We start from the raw sequence: 21,922 nt of genomic DNA, 5'->3' as shown, positions 1-21,922 counted from the left end.
ATTTGAACTGTTCCTAAAATGTGTGAGGACCTCGTCCCATGAGGACTGGAGTTGGACAGCCCAGAGGGTAGCAGGTTGGAGACCCTAAGGAAGAGGATAATGGAGCTAGAGGATGAGATAGTGTAACGATCGGTTAAGCACAGAGAGGGTCTGATTACCGGTGATCTGCAGTATCACGGGGAATACAGATGTATACCAGATTATAAGTGATCTGCAGTATCACCGATAATCCAATATACTCGCTAACCTCTGTTCACCTGAGTAGAGTGTAGTGTTTGGTGTAACAGTAACACTTAGAGGACAAGGCCTCAATGCAGCAAGGAGTACTGCACAGATTCCTTCCGCAGACCTGAGCTCTCCAAGACGGGAGGAGTCAGACTGACAGTAGGTAGGTATATCAGAAAGTGACCCGCAGGAGAAAGGGTCGCTAACAGAGCGAGGAACCACCTCTAACGGTAAGGTCGGTTCTCGAGGTCGGACAAGCCAGGTCGTGTACACACAGACAGATAAGGTACAAGATCAGCAGACAAAGGCAGAGTCAAAGTACAGGCAGGGTTCGGCAACGGGGTATCAGATATATCGAGGTACAAAATCGGGAGGCAGAAACAGTCTAGGAGCGAGCCGGGGTTTGGCAACAGAGTATCAGAAATAACGAGGTACCAGATCAGAGTTCGGGAGAATGGTCAGGCAGGCAATAGGTCATAACAGATAAACACAATCAAACTAGTACTTTAGCTATCAATAAACTAGCTAAGTGTAGGATTACAGCTCCAGCTGGTCCCGGCACACTTGCGGATCTGACTACGGATCTGGGTGCTCCCACGTATGTGATCGCAACGCCAGACACCCGAGAAATGACCAGCCAGCAGTATATATACACATTTCACTCTCCAGCACCTCCCACAGTGCTGGACCAATGGAGAGTGAGGCCAGAGTCAGCTGACCAGTCTGGTCAGCTGACTACTTCTGCTTGCCATATAGGCCCTGCCTGAGTGCGCGCGCGTCACTCTAACTCCTGAGGGACTACATGTCCCAGCCACAGCAGCCCTGCTCTGCGGAGTATCCGAAGCGGGACCATGCGCGCTGAGGGACTACATGTCCCAGCCACAGCAGCCCCGCTCTGCGGAGTATCCGCAGCGGGACCATGCGCGGTTTCTCCGCGCTCCACTGACCTGTGCACGGAGGCAGCCGCCTCACAGTGAGAGGAGGCGGCTGCCTCTCCGTGTGCGTCCCCACAGTGTGCGGAAAGAGCCGCCTGCCGCTGGCACATGGCGGCGGCTCTTCCGCGTTTTCTCACAGATAGTCTTGTGGATGTGTCTCTGAAGTTTTAAGAATGGAGTTCCAAATGAGGGGTAAAACTCGGGAGAGGACCTCATTAAAATTAAGGCTAGGGGGGTTTCACGTGAGTAGCAAAGGTTGCAGGTTGGATGGCATCTTGACATTTAGTGAAGATATGTATGGAGGGGACAGCTTATGGAGAAGGTTAGGGGTTTGCTAATCCTTACATTGTCTGCCAACTACCCAGAGAATCGAGTTGAAAAAGAAGGTTGAGGAGAGGTTGAATTAAGCTGCAGGGTTCAGTAGGGATTGGGGAGACTGGCGTGGGAACTGAGGTGGGAAAGCTTCTTCCAGTCCCTGTAGTCTTTGCGATCCCTCTGTGTCCTCCAAACATCCTTAGTTGTGACACTGCCCCCTCGAAAAAAATGCAGCGGTTATTGTAGTTGCAGGCCACTGCACATGGACAGCAGCATAACAGAGGAAACCCGGAGAACATGGCATGACTGCAAATACTGCGAGGTCTGGAAAAAGCACCAGGTAAGTAAAACTCCCCTCCCCTGCATCAGGTTTGCTGTATAATCAAAACTTCCCTAAGGAGAGGTTAAGGTTCTGGATCCTATAGAGCCTTCCATTTCCTCTCCTGGTCCCCTTATTCCAACGCTGGCTCCCCCATTAGCAGTCTCTGACCAATGAGTCTTAAAGGGAGTCTGAAGCAAAGAAAAGGGGAAAAAAAAAAAAAAAAGATACTTAGAGACACTAAAAATTTTTTTAAAAATTATGATATAATGAATTGGTTGTGTAGTATGGATAAATACTAGAAACAAAGAAAATGTTCTCCTATTTTTACTCTGTTATATAGTGTTTTTTATAACAATGCATCATTCTCTAATATTTGCAGTTTGCACACTACTCGGCATTCTAAATGATTTTTACAGAGCAGGCTGTGAATTTTTGACCTGTCCTGTGCAGAAGAAAAAAAACAATATAGTGACTGACAGTTGAGATAACAACCTTCAGAAGACAGAGCTCTCTGCCTCTTGGAGCTCAATGGCTTATTTGCATAGATAACTGAAGCGTCTTAACGCTTCCTGTACTGGAAACAATATTAGACTTATGTCTCTGCTCCTGTTTTATTTCTTAGCTGTACTACACATACAAATCATATCACAAGTTTTTTTTTTTTTTTTCGCTTCAGTGTCTCTTTAAGGAGAAGGAAGGCCTATAGAGCCTATCCATTCCTCTCAAGGTCCCCTCGTTCCAGCACTGGCTCCCCCCATTTGTATTCCCGCTGCGGGAGACTTCGGAAGTCTTCAGGAGACCGAGTGCTCCTGAGGACAAGAGGCACTATACTGTGCGTACATGAGAAACCATGCAGGCGCAGTATGGAGCCATCCGTCTTCGGGACCACTTGGGCTCCTGAAGACTTCCGAAGCCTCCCGCGGCAGGAATACAAACTGGGGGACCCAGCGCTTGAATGAGTGAACCGTGAGAGGAGCAGGAAAGCTCTACAGGCCCCAGAGCCTTCCCTCTCCTTAGGTAAGTATCTGTTTTGCTTTGTTTTCTTTGCTTCAGACACCCTTTAAAGCATTATCCTTTTTAGTAGTCTCTTGTATTAGGAAGCGGTGTAGTCAGGATATATTTTTGAGATACTACAAGAGGTATTGAATGATGTAACATGAGATAAAAACAAGAGCTCGGAGTCGAATATTACTCTATTACCTTGTGATAAATTTTAGAGTGTAAAGTAAGATGAGGAAAGATTTTACAAGGGGAAATCAATATTGAAAAAGTGCAGTTGTATTCATTATGTTGTTTACTACAGTTCTTCTTTAGTCTGTGTATATATTTTTTGCTTTTGGTTATACTCAATTAAATGGTGGATTTTTACTTGTTCTTGGAAGTTCAGCTTCAGTGCCAGAAAATAGCTAGTGGGCCTATGAAGGCTTCCTTATGGCTACAGCTATTTCTCGAGTAAACATGAGTGATGTAGATCCCGTCTGTAGCTTTATGTGCAGAACATTACCCGGCTACGTCGCTCTGTTTTTTACACAACCTATATTCAGCTTTAACAATGGTAACTTTTAAACCGCGTTCTTCCCTTTACAATGTAGTTGTACCCTTCTATTACGCGGCATTAAACCGTGATTTATACGCCCCGAAACCGCTGAGTGGAAATGTGTTTAAGTATACCTTTTGTCTCCGGGAGAGAGAGAAAAAAATACAGCAATCTGATGGCCGGGTCCTTTTCTGTTGTTGTTTAAGTACTCTATTGCAGCAACGAGCCCAGGGCAGGGTAATATATTTCTACTAAGCTAAAGGCATAAATCCGTTTAAGCTTTTAACATGGTGCCTTTAAACATTCACCTCTAAACCGCTTGCTGTGCCTGTGATTCTTATCTCGACTTGAGAAGGAAAATCATTAGAAATGCAATGTTTGGGCGTCTGAATTGGCACATTTTTCTTTTTTTGTTTGGTAAAAAAAAAAGACTTAAAGTGGGATAAAACTCTGACATAACATTCAATAAAAATGTGTTTTCCTACTTTTAATTGCCCATTCAGTTACCATATTTGCTTTTGTGCACAAATAATATTGCCTGTTTACAAATGACAAGTTCCAAAAGTACAGTTTATCTGCTCTGTAAGCGGCAAATGCATTTTCTTAATAGCTGCTCTTTGTGTACTAATATTTATTTATTTATATAGCGCCAACATATTATGCAGCGCTGTACAGGGTATATTGTCTTGTCACTAACTGTCCCTCAGAGGGGGCTCACAATCTAGTCCCTACCATAGTCATAAGTCTATGTATGCATCGTGTAGTGCAATGCATCATAGTCTAGGGCCAATTTAGGGGGTAGCCAATTAACGCAACTATGTTTTTGGGACGTGGGGAGAAACTGGAGTGCCTGGAGGAAACCCACACAGACACGGGAAGAACATACAAACTCCTTGCAGATGTTGACTTGGCTGGGATTGGAACCGGGGACCCAGCGCTGCAAGGCGAGAACGCTAACCACTACGCCACTGTGCTGCCCAATAACAATCTCTCTGCTTCTCATCTCAGAGCAGTTTTGTTTCAGCAGCTGCTGGCTGTACACTAATTGTAGCTACAGAGGAATGTAAACAAAATATGTTATCACATCTTTAGAAGTGGTCAGAAGCTGCTCACTGAAGCAACGAGCTTTCTACTGAAGTACAAGGTGCTGTGTTTAACTGATTGAATGCCACTCTGCTACGACTTTTTTTTTTTTTTTTTTCTTCTTTTCTTTTGGTAGTAGGTTTAATGCTGTAAATGATAGTAGGTAGGTTTAATGCTGTGACTAATTTTTTAGAGCAAAGAAGAAATGCTGAGTTTCTTACCACTTTAAACATTTTTTGTTCAAGTCTTTACAGGTGCTGGTGCATGTTTGTTAAACCACTGTAATCCTTACATTATCATTTTTGTTGTTATGGTTATTATGACCGTTTTTAATTCGCAATATTATTACTCTTCACTGGAATAAAAAACAAAAGATAGTTCTTATCTCGGTGTTGGGAAGCCTCTGACTCATCCAGGGGTTTCCCTCATTCTCTTCGCCCCCCACTGATCCATCACTGGGACCCTCTGAACATAATCAACAAAGGGTTATTGAATAAGTTTGCGTGGCCGAGCTCATACAAGAACGGGGGCATGGCCATGAAAAGAAGAATACGGACAATTGTATAGCACTTTCTCCTGTCAGACTCAAAGCACTCAAGAGCTGCAGCCACTAAGGGCACACGCTACAGCACACCCTGCAGTATTAGGAAGTCTTGCCTTGAACGCCTTACTGAGTAGGTACTGACCCTAGCCAGGATTCGAACCCTGGTCTCCCATGTCAAAGGCGTTGCCCTTAACCAGTACACTATCCAGCCACTGCAAGAAGAAAGTAACAGCGACCAGCGGTGGGCTGCAGGAGAATCGGAGAACCCTCTGGATCAACTACCCAGTACTAAGGTAAGTATCTAACGTGTGCCTTTTTGGGGGGGGGGGGGGGGGGTGTCACAGGTTTACTTCACTGTATACAGTATAGTTGAGTGTCAGCCAAAATTTTCAGCACTTGAAATGTACGGTAGAATTCACCCTTGGCTTATAATCCTAAATTCCTCCGAGGCTTTAGGTGACTGACCTGTGCCCAGAGGCGGGACAAGGGCCTCCAGCACCCAAGGCTGAGACACCAAAGTGCGCCCCTCCATCCCTCCACCCCAGCCGTCACACACTGATTGCTATTAGACTAAGAGGCACCCCAGGGCCCCCAACACCTTAATCTCTAGTTATATGGCTTGTAGTAACTTCTATGTATCTCCTTTTCTTATTTCTTTCTGCTTCAAACACAATTAGGAATAACAGCTGAATGAATTGTGCGCCCCGTCCTACACTGCGCCCTGAGGCTGGAGCCTCTCCAGCCTATGCCTCGGCCCGGCCCTGCCTGTGCCCCCTAGCCATATGCATAGCATGCAGCAGTGACTCTCATCAGAGGCACTGAGATTTTTAGCCATCTCTGTTGCACTTTGTGTCTTATCTCTGACACCCTCTAGTGGTGCTTCTCATTAGGTGCACCACTGGAGGAGGTCATGGAGACGAGACACTGTGAGTGCGACAGACAGGGCCTAACATCTGGCTATGGAGAGGGAGGCTGCCTTATGGTGGGGGCACATATGGTTATGGAGACGGAGGCTACCTAATGATGGGGGCACATCTGGCTATGTAGAGGGAGGCTACCTAATGATGGGGGCAAATCTGCCTCTGGAAAGGCGACTGCCTAACACTGGGGGCACATATGCCTATGTGGAGTGCCAGAGTCGGGCTCTGTGGAGTGGTGCTGGAGTCAGCCAGGCTCTGTGGAGTGACATCCGAGCCATTGCATTTGAAGCTGGGTTTTGGTTTTTTTAGTTCTTTAGCAACCCTAATTCATCCATAATTCGGCTTGTAATGTCCAGTGACGTAGATAGTGGCCAGTTGCAGGAACTTTCACATTATCAATAAAATAACTTTTACCTGCTCTCACATCTGCACTTTCAGTAACACCGCTTTGGTAAGATAACATGCTGTGCTGTGACAGTACATCAGCATCGTGACCTTATGTCAACAGTGTTCAAGAGTTATGCTCTGTGTGGAATGCAAATTAAGAAACCTTTGCGTTCTGTTTTGTTCGGAAGATATCCGAATGATAAATGTTATCCCTTGCTGTAGTGTTTTTGACTTGACTGTATGAAATAAAGCAAACACCTCTTTGATGTTTCAAGATATTTGTCCTTGGAGCTGTGTAGTAACTGCAGCCAACCATTTATTCTCTACCCACTCTTTCTACTCCACAGACAAGCGAAATGTGTTTGATTCACCTATGCAGACAGCTGCATCCTAGTTCTAAACTGATGCCTGGGACATTTCCATCTGGGAATGTTTTGGGTTACTGCATGTCTTTTTGATTTGTTACTGACCACAACGTTTGGTTAGGTACAGGTCGTCAGTTTTATGTGGTGGTTGGACATGGCAGAGCTTTTGGGCCTACCAATCCAAGGCTGCTTCTGTGAGATGGTTGACTTTATTGGACGAGGTTTTTACTAGAAACTTGTCAGCAGGCAAGAGAGCCATCTTGAATTGTAACTCTGATTCCATTCACAAAAATGATACAACAGATCTTCGTTACACAAGTCAGCTAGGAATAAGAATTCCCCAAAAGATTACACGTACAACGTAAAAACACTTATTTTGTATGCGTGTCTTGTATGACCCCGTAGCCACTATAAAACATAAAATGTTGGGCCTGTAGTGGAAAAGGTGAAAGTAGGACATAGGATTGGAAAGAGTCTTTGCAAAGTTTATAGATATCCTGGAAGGAAATGTTTGTTTTAGTACCTCTGTAAAAGTGGAGTGACACATTTACAGACACGTTAATAGGAGACAGTCTCCCCAAATGCCTGCAGGGCGGAGTGTGAGAGGGGACTTTTGAAGTGACTGCGCTGGAGGAACAGAGGTTATAGTGCGAGTTGTTACAGGTTTGGTAGTTACGGAGAGCGGGGGGGGGGGGTGGGGCGGGGGCGGTTGGAGGTAAGGACTAAACCAACTGTTTACCTGACAAGGCTTCCCCTATGCTGGTTTTCTACTTGCAGAAGTCCGTCGCACTATAACCTCTGTTCCTCCAGCACAGTTACTTCAAAAGTCCCCTCGCACTCTCCGCCCTGCAGGAATTTGGGGAGACTGTCTCCCCGCGTACACAGCGGTGTATAATGAGCTGCTCTCCTGCCCCAGTCAATCGCCGCTGCCCTGCTGTGGTGGCTGCCCAATGAGCCGTTCTCCCTGTGAGTGCAATCACCGCAAATGCAGGCAGAGCAGCAGCGATTGCACTGACAGGGAGAGCGGCTCATTGCGCAGTCATGACAGCAGAAGCAGGGCAGCGGCGATTGACTGGTGCAGGAGAGCAGCTCATTATACACCGCTGTGTACTCTCATCTGACCAGAGCACCTTCTTCCACATGGTTGCTGTGTCCCCCACATGGCTTGTGGCAAACTGCAAACGGGACTTCTTATGCTTTCTGTTAAAAATGGCTTTCTTCTTGCCACTCTTCCATAAAGGCCAACTTTGTGCAGTGCACGACTAATAGTTGTCCTATGGACAGATTCCCCCACCTGAGCTGTAGATCTCTGCAGCTCGTCCAGAGTCACCATGGGCCTCTTAACTGCATTTCTGATCAGCGCTCTCCTTGTTCGGCCTGTGAGTCTAGGTAGACGGCCTTGTATTGGTAGGTTTACAGTTGTGCCATACTCCTTCCATTTCTGAATGATTGCTTGAACAGTGCTCCGTGGGATGTTCAAGGCTTTGGAAATCTTTTTGTAGCCTAAGCCTGCATTAAATTTCTCCATAACATTGTCCCTGACCTGTCTGGTGTGTTCTTTGGACTTCACGGTGTTGTTGCTCCCAATATTCTCTTAGACAACCTCTGAAGCCGTCACAGAGCAGCTGTATTTGTACTGACATTAGATTACACACAGGTGCACTCTATTTAGTCATTAGCACTCATCAGGCAATGTCTATGGGCAACTGACTGCACTCAGACCAAAGGGGCTGAATAATTACGCACAACCCACTTTGCAGTTATTTGTAAAAAAAATGTTTGGAATCGTGTATGATTTTCGTTCCACTTCTCACATGTACACCACTTTGTATTGGTCTTTCACATGGAATTCCAATAAAATAGATTGTTTGCGGCAGTAAAATGACAAAATGTGGAAAACTTCAAGGGGGCCGAATACTTTTGCAAACCACTGTATGTTCTATTATCCATACTATATATACAATGCATTATCTCATAACTTTATTTTTGCTTCCGGGTCACTTTAAGGGGGTCAAATATTGGATTCCGCTTTTACATGAAGTTAGACTTGTATTCAAGGCTATACAGCATTTAGTTATGATTCCAAAAACCACTTCAGCTCGTGGAAATCCTCACATCGCACCAGTGAATTCTTTTCCTAGAGAATTATGACATTCTCCATACACCATATCCTTTATTTCACGTAACTGTTTGTTTTTTTATGAAGCCCATTATTTTCTGCACTGCAGCTGGAACAAAAGTTGCGAGCCATTGATTGTTCCGTATAACAGGCTGAAAGTGTTCATTGGCCCGCTATTATTACTAATGAATAAATAATTGAATTGTTTCCTAATTTGTTTTGTTCTCTGCCTGGCTAAATGTTCCTGCTCGTTCTCATCGATTATACCGGTTTCCTTATTTATCACCATAATTCATGTGCGAGTCACTTTTATTTATCATTTTTTTTTTCTTCTCTAATTTCAGACTAATTTATTTTCTTTAAAGCTGAAGGTACTGAATTTAGCCCATCGACTTCATTAGCCAGGAGAGTTATGCTATTATTGTAGTAGGCAGCTGACAACGGCTGGAAGTTAAGTCACGAGCTAGGAAAATTGATGTTGAACTGTTTCTTCGGCTCGTCTTTGGAGGTGGCGGGAGAGGGAGGGCGGGAAGGGGGGATCTTGTCTTGGAGGTTTATGGGAAATAAAAGACATGGCATTTGATGAGATGATGTGTTTTGGTAGTCCATTCATCAGCTCGCAGTCTGTGCTCTTTCCTCTCAAACAGCCTTGACATCTGCTTGTCCCTATCCACAGGTAGTTTTTTCTGCGTGAGTTCTTGTACTAGTTCACTGTGTGCAAGAAAACACTGCGGCGTGCCCTAGGCATGCACTGTGCTTCAATTACGCCTTCTCATTCCCCATTGATTGTCAAGTTTGTTGGATAATTGTGTGTTCTTTCTTTATTTGCCAGTGAGAGATGGCCAAGTTCATCCTCCGCACATTGTATACCTGTAGCATACTGAGCGTTCTTAATTTCCTTACTTTCGGTAAGAAGGAAATCTGTTAAAACTTTTTTCCTTTTTTGTTTTCTTCTTTGTTTAGTTATGTAGTCATCAGGTTGGTGTTTAGGAAGGTTGAACACTTTCTTTGACTCTATGGAACTCTCTTCCACAGTCAGTCCGAGAGGCTCCTTCTCTGTACAACTTTAAGAAAAGGCTAAAAACAGGCCTCTTTTCCTAAGCCTTTGAGACTGCTGAATGCATGGTCACACAGACATTTATCAAGAGTGAGACAAAATATTAGTAGGTTTTTAGAAATCCGTGCAGAACGGTCTCAGACATCCTAAGAAATCACTAAATAGTGCAGATTCCTTCTTAAACTGTAAGGAATAGGAGGAGTTAGGAAGGTCTCTCAGACAGTGCAGTGTGAAGGAAATTGCTGTTGCTGAGGTAACCACCACATCTGCTGTCAGCTGGCTCTCAATGAGGGGGGAGGAGCCCTTCACAAATCACATTTAGCCTGCACTGCTGCACTATCTGGAGAACTGCTATGAAGCACTTCTTAATCTGCAGCAGTTTAGGGATGGATTTGCACTTTTCTTAACCTTAGTGCAGCTCTAGAATTCCATGCTAAACTGACGCTTTTACGTAGGATTTAAGAAATTTCGTATTATCATGCAGAACAGTTCATCTGCTGGTTAGAACCGTTTTAGAAGAAACAACTGTTGGTAATACTTTGATAAATATGGCCCACAGTGTTTATACAGGGCTATGGACTGGCTTTGAGTCCCCAGGGAGAAAAGCACTATGAAAATATTATCTATAGTTAAGTATGACTTTTCTGGAATCCCAGTGTTTGTTTGTGTTTTGAAAGTTAAACATCTGGGTTCAAAGTTTTGACCATCTCATGTACATGATGGCAGTTTTTAAACGTTTATTCAGCTCCTATACAGACAGATCTTGGGCTGCTGAACTTTTTCCTGTTTTCAGAAGTGTTTCTCTGCACTGCCTAGTGTGCTCTCAGCCTCACAGTGAGAAAAGTGGAGCATAGCATAGTTTTAAGTAGGATTGGAACTGTACGGACACGTGTATCTCTTATGTTGTGTTTCACTTTAGTGTCCTTGTAAATAGAGAATTGACATTTCTGAAAATACTGAAAACTGGGAACATGTTGTAATTGCAATTAAACTTTTTAAAATAAAGGGTTATCTGACACCCATAGACTTTACATTGATCTTTGTGGTACTGAAGCTCATATAGCAATATGGAGGCTGCCATATTTATTTCCTTTTAAGCAATACTAATTACCCGACTGTCCTGCTGATCCTCAGCCTCTTATACTTTGAACTATAGACCCTGAGCAAGCATTCAGCAGATCAGGTATTTCTGCCATGGTCAGATCTGACAAGATTAGCTGCATGCTTGTTTCTAGTGTTATTCAGACACTACTGCAGCCAAATAGATCAGCAGGGCTGCCAGGCAACTGGTATTGATAAAAAGGAAATAAATATGGCAGATTCTGTATTCAGTTGTCCTTTAACTATTTCACATTCCTGGACGTGAAACTCACGTCCAGGAAGCCATGTGCGCTCCTGCGCGTCCACGCGGCCGATCGCGCGCGTGCACGCGCGCGATCGGCCGGCGGTTTGTTAGCCAGTGAATCAGTGAATCGGGCAACGGTGCCCGATCACTGATTCCTCTCCCCCGCAGAAAAAGCGACAGCTTCTCTCGGAAGCTACGCTTTTTCTGCCTCCTATGTCGCTCTAAGCGTACGTGGTACGCTTAGAGTGACGTCACTGTAAACAACTCATGGCTGCCATCTTGTGGCCAAAAAGTAAACTACATCTAAATGTTAAATAAAAATAAAAATACACATATATTTACAAAAAAAATACAATTTCAATCCCACCCTCCCAAAAATACCCACATAAAATGTTTAATTAAAAAAAAAAAAAAAAAACATTACAATTAAAAAAAAAAAAAAACACAAATATTTACCTAAGGGTCTAAACTTTTTAAATATCTATGTAAAGATGAAATATTTCTTTTTTTTTTTTATTATAAGCTTGTAAATAGTGATGAATGCAAAACGGAAAAAATGCACTTTTATTTCCAAATAAAATATTGTCGCCATACATTGTGATAGGGACATAATTTAAATGGTGTAATAAACGGGACAAATGGGCATATACAATACGTGGGTTTTAATTATGGAGTCATGTATTATTTTAAAACTATAATTGCCGAAAAGTGAGAAATAATTTGTTTCCGTTTTCTTCTTATTCTTCCTTTTAAAATGCATTTACAGTAAAGTGGCTCTTAGTAAAATGTACCCCCCAAAGAAAGCCTAATTGGTGGCGGAAAAAACAAGATATAGATCAGTTCATTGTGATAAGTAGTAATAAAGTTATAGGCTAATGAATGGGAGGTGAACATTGTTCGGATGCATGAAGCGAAAAACGACTGAATGCGAACTGGTTAAAGGACTTGCGAGGCCAAAATCCGGCCCCCAAATGTAAAAAAAGTTATCTACCTGTATGACTTTCTATGGCACGGAGGACGCCGTCCGCGCCCTCCGTGCCGTTCCGCCGGGTCCCCGCCTCTCAATACGACCCCGAATGGCTCCCGACCCCACGGCCAGGGTCGGGCTCTGCTGCCTGTATAAAGATGGCCGCCGACCCTGGCCGCGGCTGCGCACTCCGCATGGCCGCTACTGCGGCTGCGCAGCACTAGGGCCAACCCCCCGATCCACGCTACAGGAAACAGCCTGTTGCGTGGATCGGTGGGTTAGCCCTAGTGCTGCGCAGCCGCAGTAGCGGCCATGCGGAGTGCGCAGCCGCGGCCAGGGTCGGCGGCCATCTTTATACAGGCAGCAGAGCCCGACCCTGGCCGTGGGGTCGGGAGCCATTCGGGGTCGTATTGAGAGGCGGGGACCCGGCGGAACGGCACGGAGGGCGCGGACGGCGTCCTCCGTGCCTTAGAAAGTCATACAGGTAGATAACTTTTTTTACATTTGGGGGCCGGATTTTGGCCTCGGAAGTCCTTTAAAGTGGATCCGAGATGAAAAACTAACTATAACAAGTAACTTGTCTATATATCTTATCTAAAGTTTAGATAGTTTACACAGCAAATCTAGGTGCAAACAGCTTCAATAGAATGATTATTTCTTCCTGTGATACAATGACAGCAGCCATGTTTGTAAACATTACACACAGCAAGCTTATCTGCAGCACTCAGCCTGTGAAAAAAAACCTCCTCCTCCCTCCTCCCCTCTGCCTCTGAAATATCTGGCTAGTTATACCTCCCACTCCTCCTGCCCAGACTGAGCTCCCATGAGCCCTTGCTACTGTCTGAAAATGCCAAGGCTCTCTGAAATGCTGTGGGCGAGGCTTGTTTAGTTTATAGGAAAAACAAAAGTTTGCTTTCCTAAAACAGAAAGAATTTGAGATAATTCAGGTTGGAGTGAGCTTGAGATGTCTCCCAGGCACCACTGCTGAATATATGCAAATTAACCATTGTACCCTTAGAAGCTAAACACACCTCCAGAACCGCTGGAATGCAATGATGTGTCAGCTTGTTAATATGTACAGAGCCATAATAATCCAACATGCATACAGACTGTTTCGGATTGTTTGATCCTCATCAGTGCATGGCATGGATTAATTTGGCTCTATGGAGTAGGGCTTGTGAATCCGAGAGGCACAGACTAACCAGCAAGCTCATGGTGACCCAGAACTCATTGGGGTGTGTAAGGGACTACAATGGTCCTAAAAGCCCCCTTACTAAGATGTTAAGGAAAACAAAAGTTTGCTTTCCTAAAACAGAAAGAATTTGCGATAATTCAGGTTGGAGTGAGCTTGAGATGTCTCCCAGGGCATCACTGCTGAATATATGCAAATTAACCATTGTGCCCTTAGACGCTAAACACACAGCGGTTCTTAGGGTACAATGGTTAATTTGCATATATTCAGCAGTGATGCACTGGGGGACATTTCAAGCTCACTCCAACCTGAATTATCGCAAATTCTTTCTGTTTTAGGAAAGCAAACTTTTGTTTTTCTTAACATCTTAGTAAGGGGGCTTTTAGGACCATTGTAGTCCCTTACACACTCCAATGAGTTCTGGGTCACCATGAGCTTGCTGGTTAGTTTATAGGGAATTAGAGTATTAAAACAAAAACGTATTTGGCTTGAGGAATACCCTATAAACAATAGGAAAGTAACACAATTATGCAATGAGTAAAAGTTCATCTCGGATCCACTTTAAGATGAAATGAGGCCCAAGGCATGGTAGTACCTTTAAAGTGGACCTAAGCTCAGAACTCCTCTCTGCTATAATAGATACACAACATCATAATAACCTTTAAGCAAAAAAACATTTCTGTGTTACAGCTGATACAAATCCTAAAATATATCTGCACTGTTTCTACTTCCGGATTCATGGAAACAGACATATTGTTTACAGCCTGTGCTTTAAAATGGGCGTATCTTCTTATCTGCCATTGGCAGTCATGTGACACAGGGGAGGAATCAAATTACAACTAATGATTAGACACACATGAGGGGGAATTACACAGGCTAAACTCTTTAACCACTTTACACCCACGCGTACGCATTTCTCCGTCCCTTTTTCCATCCGTTCACCACCAGGGACGGAGAAACGCGTACTTTTCGCGCTCCCGCCGCTGCCCGCACTCCCGGTCGTAAACACACCGCCGGCCGCTCGCCCGGAGATCAATGAACGGGAAAATCCATTCCCGCTCCTTGATCTAAGCCCCGCAATGATCTGCTGCTTCTCCGATAAGCAGCACAATCGTTGTGAAAAAAAAAAAGTTCCCAGCCTCTTTGTACTTCCTGCAAGCTTCCTTCCGGACGCTTGCAGGTCGCATAAACAAAATGTTACTGTGGCCAAATAGTAAAACTACACCCTAAAGCATTTTTCATATACAAATTAGTTTTACACACAAAATTAACTCCTTACCTCCCACACTCCCCAATTTTTTTTTCTTGTAATTAAAAAAACAAATAGTTACATTAGGGACTGAACTTTTTAAATATATATGTCAAGAGGGTATAACACTGTTCCTTTATAAACTATGGGCTTGTAATTAGGGATGGACGCAAAACTGAAAAAAAAATGCACCTTTATTTCCAATTAAAATATTGGCGCCAAACATTGTGATAGGGACATAATTTAAACGGTTTTTATAATCAGGACAAAAGGGCAAATAATTTTCATGGGTTTTAATTACAGTAGCATGCATTATTTAAAAACTATAAAGGCCAAAAACTGAAAAATAATAAAAACAAAAATTTCCCACATTTATTCCTATTTTCCCATTAAAACACATTTAGAATAAAATAATTCTTGGCATAATGTCCCACCTAAAGAAAGCCTAATTGGTGGCAAAAAAAAACAAGATCTAGTTAATTTCATTGTGATAAGTAATGATAAAGTTATAGACGAATGTAAGGAGCGCTGAAAGGTGAAAATTGCTCTGGTGGTCAAGGGGTAAAACCCCTCAGTTGTGAAGTGGTTAAATACATATAGATTGCATTTCTGTTATGTTTTCCTTGTGTGTTGTGCAAGAGTTCAGATCCACATTAACCCGTCCTTTTTGGAAGATCCTGCTCTTCATATATCGGTCACCAATCACCACTTCTACTTTTTTCCCCAAAGTGTTTTACTTTCAGAGACTCTTAATAAACTTTTTCTTTTTTATTTCCTGTCTAGGGTCCTGATGCCAAGCCCGTGGTATCTTTCATTGCTGGCCTGACAGCCCCACCAGGGAGGCGGATGGGACACGCGGGGGCCATCATTGCAGGAGGCAAAGGTGGCGCCAAGGAGAAAATTGCCGCTTTGCAAAGAGCTGGCGTGGTCGTCAGCATGTCTCCCGCCCAGCTGGGCAGCACCATGCACAAGGTGAGAAAAACGGGACCCGCCCTCTCTAAAATTACACATCCAACCACCACTCCCAAATCCCCAGCAGCTGCGAGCGGCTGTGATCGTTAGATTGCCACACACTTCTTGCGCATTGACTACCATTAATTGTCACAAACAGCCTTTATCAGCGGGCAGGAAAATGTTTTTCCACCCTCTCTTTCCTTCTAACCTGTCGATCCTTTAAAATCTTTGCAAAAACGCTTCGGCGGGCAACGTAAAGCCATCCTCTAAGCCCTTATCAAAAACCCATGTATAGCGTGAGCCAGGCATAATTGCGGGGAATTAAAATTGCATTTGGCACTGCAGCAAGCAAAGGGAGAAAAGTATCCATAGCACAACACAGCTGTCAGGAGATGGGCACTGTCACGCTGCTTCATTCTCAAAAGCCAGAGGTATTTCATAGCTAAAGACAGTTTTCAGTTCTCTCTCTTTCTCTTTATTTATTTATTTTTTTTAAATGATGTATAATTGACGCATTCATCCAGTATGCATTCTCTAGGTGATTGTCTTGATTATACTCCGCAACACAACAGTCTTGTACGATGTGATGGTTATTTATTTATTTTTTTATTATTCATTTTCCTCTGTAGCCCGCTGAATGCTTTCAGCCTCAGAGAAGAAGGGAAATACACGTTTTCTTTCTATTTTTTTTATATTGTTTCATGCAGGTTGTAGGTAGTAAATTAAATGAGAACTCTGGGAATTTTCTTGGGGTTGAGCGCAGGATGACAAGAACATTTGTATTGCATTTCTTTTTCCGACGATTCTTGTGTTACACATTATAAGTTGCAAAAATGTAATATTCAAAGTCTCTCTGCTGGTTCGTGTATGGCGTGTCCGCACAGGCTTGCCTGATATTTACTGACTGAGCGTAATTAAAGTGGGTGGTAACATAAAAAAATGGTACCCAAAAATATGTAACATTCACCCTTTTATTTTCTAAAAGAGGCCCCTGCATGTCTACATTTTTTTTTTCTTTATACCTGGTCTTGGGTGCCTCTGTCTAACTGTAGGAACTGTGCAGCTTTGGCAGGATTTTGGCAAGTTTCACAGTAACAAGCTCATCTGAGCATGCATATAACAGAAAGCTTCCTATATCAGATAAGATAAGGACACTATGAACAGAAGGTATTTTAGTTCCCACCCTCCTTCCCTTCTTCCTTTTGAAGAGTTTACACAGTCACGTAAGCTTGTTTAAAGTGGATCTGAGATAAACTTTTACTCACTGCATCATTGTGTTCCTTACATATAGTTTATAGGGCATTCCTCAAGCCAAATCCTTTTTTTTTTTTTCCTTTTTAATACTCAAATTCCCTATAAACTAAACAAGCCTCGCCCACAGCTCAAAGCGCCTTAGCACTCCATGTAGCAAGAGCTTATAGGAGCTCAGTTTGGGCAGGAGGAGGAGGAGGTTACTAGCCAGAGATTTCAGAGGCAGAGGGGAGGGTTAACCCCCTCCTTCAACATCTTCTTCAAGAAGGCCCTCAAAACTCACCTTTTCACTCTGGCCTACACCCCCTCATTGGTGCTCTAATTCCGCAACTGAACTCTGGCCCCCTACCTTTCGTGTCCCTACCTCTCCCTCTAGATTTTAAGCCATCGGCAGCATCCTCCTCCTTATGTCTCCCACCTGTTCACGCACCTACATTACCGTACACCCATCCTATGTATCAGAATGAACTTGACTTGCTTAACCCCCCATGCACCCATCCAGTGACTGACTAAGCATTACCTTGTACTCATACTGTGCTGCGTGATCTGGTTTGCAAGTATTCTTGTATTGTCTTATTGCTGTATGTCACCCTTAACCTCTTCACCTCAAAGGGTTTTTCTGCTCAAAAAACCAGAGCAGTTTTCACCCGTCAGCGCTCCTTCCATTCATTCACCTATAACTTTATTACTACTTATTACAGCAAAACAATCTATATCTTGTTTTTTTTTTAGCCACTGTATAGGCTTTCTTTGGGGGGTACTTTTTTGCTAAAAATTATTTTCTTCTAACTCAGTTTTAATAAGAAGAATAAGAAAAAAATTGAAAAAAAAATTTCTCAGTTTTCAGACATTATATTTTCAAAATGAAACATGCTACCGTAATTAAAACCCACACATTTTATTTTCCCGTTTGTATCGTTTATTGCAACGTTTAAACTTTTTCCCTAGTACAATGTATGGCGCCAATATTTCATTTGGAAATAAAAGTGCATTTTTTAAGTTTTGCGTCTATCCCCAATTACAGGCCCATAATTTATAAAGTAATTATAGTATACAGTTTTTGTATGCATATTAAAAAAAAAAATTATTAAAAAAATAAAATAAAAAAAGAATGGTAACTTTAGCGGAGTGTGGGAGGTCAGGGGTTAATAATAATAATAATAAAAAAGGTAACTAGGGATAATAAACTGAAAAAAAAAAAGGGGGGGGATGTAATATTACAATTTGGCCACAAGATGTCCTCAGTAGTGACTTCAGCTCCGTAGTGTTTGTACGGAAACGGAAGCACTACGCATACGGAATGAATGAATGAATGGCCGAGCCGTCTGTATAGTCGGCTGCAGCCATTCACACGGGGAATTAGATCAATGAATTGGATTTGTTTTCCCATTCATTGATCTAGCGGCGGGCGATCGGCGGTAATGAGCGGTGGTACCGAGCGCGGGGGGGGCGAGGCGGGAGGGACGTAGTACCTACGTCCCTGCACAGAGTTATGGCAGTTTTCAGGGACGTAGTTACTCGTCCCGGGGGAGGGGAAATGGTTAAATATTGTCTGTAACCTTATTTAACGCCCAGGGCCGCGTAATATGTTGGAACTTTCCTTTATATTCATTTGCAAGTGTCTCTGCGTCCCATGTCCCTGTGTCAGTGCTTTTGTGCTACTGCACTGACAGCCAGTGGGACAGTATGCGAGGACTTGCCAGGGGGCCGGGCGGGTGTGTGTGTGTGCGCGTAGCGGGCAGGTGCGCGCCTGAATGCGCACTGACATGCAGCGGTGACCGACCTAGAGCCCGTTTTTAAACTGGCTTAGGTTGCCTAGTAAATAGAATAAATATAGTAGGAAATTTAAACGCCTGTGGTTTCTGATAAATATTGTACAAAATACGGCTACAAATGGCGGCATCCAAACCTCCACTGCTAGCAGGCGCCTAAATGGACATGCTCAATTATGTACGGTAGCACACCTGCAAACTTCCAGAGCATCCAGTTCTGAATTGGTGGTCAGGAGGAGGACATGGGAAGCCTCGGGGATTCTCTCTGCCAGGGCAAGTATTGGACTTTTTCTCCTGAGATTCGCATCAGATTTGCTTTAAAACAATGGTATACATTGAGTCAAACTCTGCATCGGTTCTGTCTCTACCACACTGATGAGCATTTGAAGCATTGGGTTAAGACTCCTTACTGAATAGGTGCTGGTTCCAGCAGAGATTCAGGCCCTGGTCTCATATGTCTGAAGGTGATGCCCTTTTAATGGTGCACACTATCCATACACCCATCTTGTATTCCGGGACAGTACACCTTTCCATGAGGCCACTGGTGGAAACTCAAAGACCATCATTACATGTCATATTTTTCATGACACCCTGCAGCTATTCCCTGGAAATGGATGTACATGTCTTTGTTATGGTTTGTGATCTCCGTAGGCATAATCCCCTTGTGATTGCTTGCTTTCCCCGCCACTGAACCGCTCCACTGGGGGATTGACGCAGCAGACTGGAAAGGGTCTTATCACACCACACCATGGAGAGCTGGAAGTGAGGGAGGTCACATGTTAGGTGTCTCGGTGTGGCTGTGAAAGCTGCAGTCCTATAAATGCAGATCGCTGTCAGCGTGTATCAGTTAACAGCGTGTATTGCAGGTCTGTATTTTTCTACACCGATAATACAGTCTAGTCCAATAATATTAACATTTACTCAACAATGGGGCAGTAAAAAGTGTGGGTGGGTGGGGTGAGGAAGGGCGGGGGGTGCTCAGACAACAACAAAAGCCAGTGAAGGCACTAGTAAAGGCTTTCTCAACCAGGGTTCCTTGGCCTTTACCCCATCGTGAGGGAAGTATAATAGAGCACATTATAGTAGGGAGGGGGGGGGGGTACTGTAAAAAGAAGCACTAAATTGGGGGTCAGAATTATGAGCACAGTATAATGAGTGGCAGTGTAATAAGAGGTAGTGAAATTAACAGCCTCACCTACTTTTAAAGACCACGCCTCCGGAAAAATAAATGCAGGGGTTCCTCGAGATTAAAAAAATGTTTGCAAGGGTTCCTTGAGATCCAAAAGTTATTTGCAGGGTTCCTCCAGGGTAAAAAGGTTGAGAATGGCTGCACTAGTAAGTTATCAGAGATGTCCTTCAATATGCTGAATGTGCTCAAAGCAACTGAAGATCAGTAATGCATGAACATGGGGGAGAGGAAACCGCTTGGCACTGATTAAAGCGTTTTATTGCCAAACAAGTACAAAAACAAGTGAATGTCCACTATGACAATTGGCTGCAATAATAATCGTGGCTCTCTGGGGTACTGGCTGAGCAGTGGGTGCTGGTAATGCACGGCCTGATGACTTTCTGTGTGCTGTGAGCTTCCTCTGATGCTTAATGTGCACAACAGCAGCGGGTGCTCACGGCACAGTGAAACGGTCATCGGGCCGTGCACTACTGGCACCCACTGCTCATCCAGTACCCCAGCGAGCCACGATAAATATTGCACCTAATTTTCATAATGGACATTCACTTGTTTGGCAATTAAACGCTTTTAAATAGTGGTAAGCTATTTCCTCTTCAAGAGGAACTCCAATGAAAATGTAATAAAAAAGTGCTTATTTTTTACTATAATTATGTAAAAATGAATTAGTCAGTGTTTCCCTATTGTCAAATCTCCCCTCACTCTGCTTTACATTCAGACATTTATCACATGGTGACATTTTTACTGCTGGCAGGTGATGTCAGTGGAAAGAGATGCTGCTTGCTTTTTTTTAGCAGTGGCAGTAAACAGCTGTTATTTCCCACAGTGCAACAGGGCTCCCACAGTGTGATGTCAGGACCTAAGAGCTGTGAGACGCTGACATCACACTGTGGGAGGGGTTTCACCACAAAATCAGCCATACAGAGACCCCTGATGATCCTTTTGAGAAAAGGAATGGATTTCTCATGGGAAAGGGGATATCAGCTACTGATTGGGATGAAGTTCAATTCTTGGTTACTGTACTCATCTGGCGGGACTGTGTAGCTCCATTTCATGTTGGCGCCAGTGATTGGGGTACAAGGTAGTATTTCCCTATTAGATCAACTGATGACCTAACTTAGCTTCCCTGATTCTCTCTCTGTTGGTAAGAGATTAATTGTAACCAGCAGTGCAGCTACAGCTGAGAACCATAATGTTATTGGCCTTAGCCCACTGCTGCATTGTAAAAACCGCATGCAAATTCATCTTATTTGGTTCGGCGTTTTGACAAGCGTTTCATCACAGTTGAAAGTTTTTTGTAACTTTTTTTGCCAATTGGAAAGTTTTGCCAGCAGCAAATACAGTACACAGCACATGGTGGAATCATTCCTTCTTTAAAAATGGTGCCAGCTGCTTCATCTTTCTTCTTGTCAGCAGCACATGTTCAAATACCAGGGCTGTGGAGTCGGGAGTTAAGCAGTTGAAGCTATTTTTGGGTATCTGGAGTCGGAGCTTTCATAAACTGAGGAGTTGGAGTTGAACTATTTTTGTACCCACTCCATAGCTCTGACTGGGCTGTGAAGTCAGAGCAATTTTAGGTACCTGGAGCTTCCCCTGCTTCTGTTGTCTGATGAGAAGCTGTGTGACCCTGGGGTCGTGGCCATTTTTTTTTTACTTTAAAATTAACTTACAATTTAGTTATGATAAGCAATGCACTGCATTTACATTTTTTTATCACCCCTCATCATTTTAAGATAAAGACATGTGAAGCACAAACCTTGCAGGAAATAAAGTTGTGTTTAAAGCCTCATCTACACGCATAGATGACGCTCCGATGTGTATTATCAATCGAGCCGCTGATGCTGATCGATTGATAAGATCCGACAGGTCGGATCTTGCCACCGCCGATTCCCTGCTCGTTTCCCATGAGGGGACAATGGCAGGGAATCAAGCGGAAGATAAGCAGGGACGAGGGCGGATCGAATCCGACGCACGTGCGGGCGAGCGGGATGCGGAAGAGGCGATTCGGCGGCTAATCGAGCCGCCAGATCGCAGCGTGTAGATAAGGCTTTATGCTGGGATTACACCACAATTTTCTGTTAGATTTTTCTGTTAGATTCTCTAATCTATTTTACCACTTATCTGCCGAGCAATTAGGCATTGTTCTACTCAGCAGGAAATAACCAGAAGACAGTGAACCAGAGATAATGACCAGTCT

General features: G+C 43.7%; 1 protein-coding gene across 1 annotated transcript in view; it reads left to right on the top strand.

The window, feature by feature from the left end:
* SUCLG1 (succinate-CoA ligase GDP/ADP-forming subunit alpha) overlaps positions 1-21,922 on the top strand; it is a 74,805-nt gene that overhangs the window by 51,203 nt on the left and 1,680 nt on the right. Inside the window, exon 8 of the mRNA XM_068266655.1 lies at positions 15,346-15,534. Within this exon, the coding sequence (XP_068122756.1) occupies positions 15,346-15,534 (189 nt within the window). The remainder of the gene's footprint in view (positions 1-15,345; positions 15,535-21,922) is intronic.

Source organism: Hyperolius riggenbachi, chromosome 1 (genome assembly GCF_040937935.1).
Source record: "Hyperolius riggenbachi isolate aHypRig1 chromosome 1, aHypRig1.pri, whole genome shotgun sequence".
Taxonomy (NCBI): domain Eukaryota; kingdom Metazoa; phylum Chordata; class Amphibia; order Anura; family Hyperoliidae; genus Hyperolius; species Hyperolius riggenbachi.
Note: the sequence above shows the minus strand (reverse complement) of the source record. Positions and strands in the feature narration are given on the sequence as shown.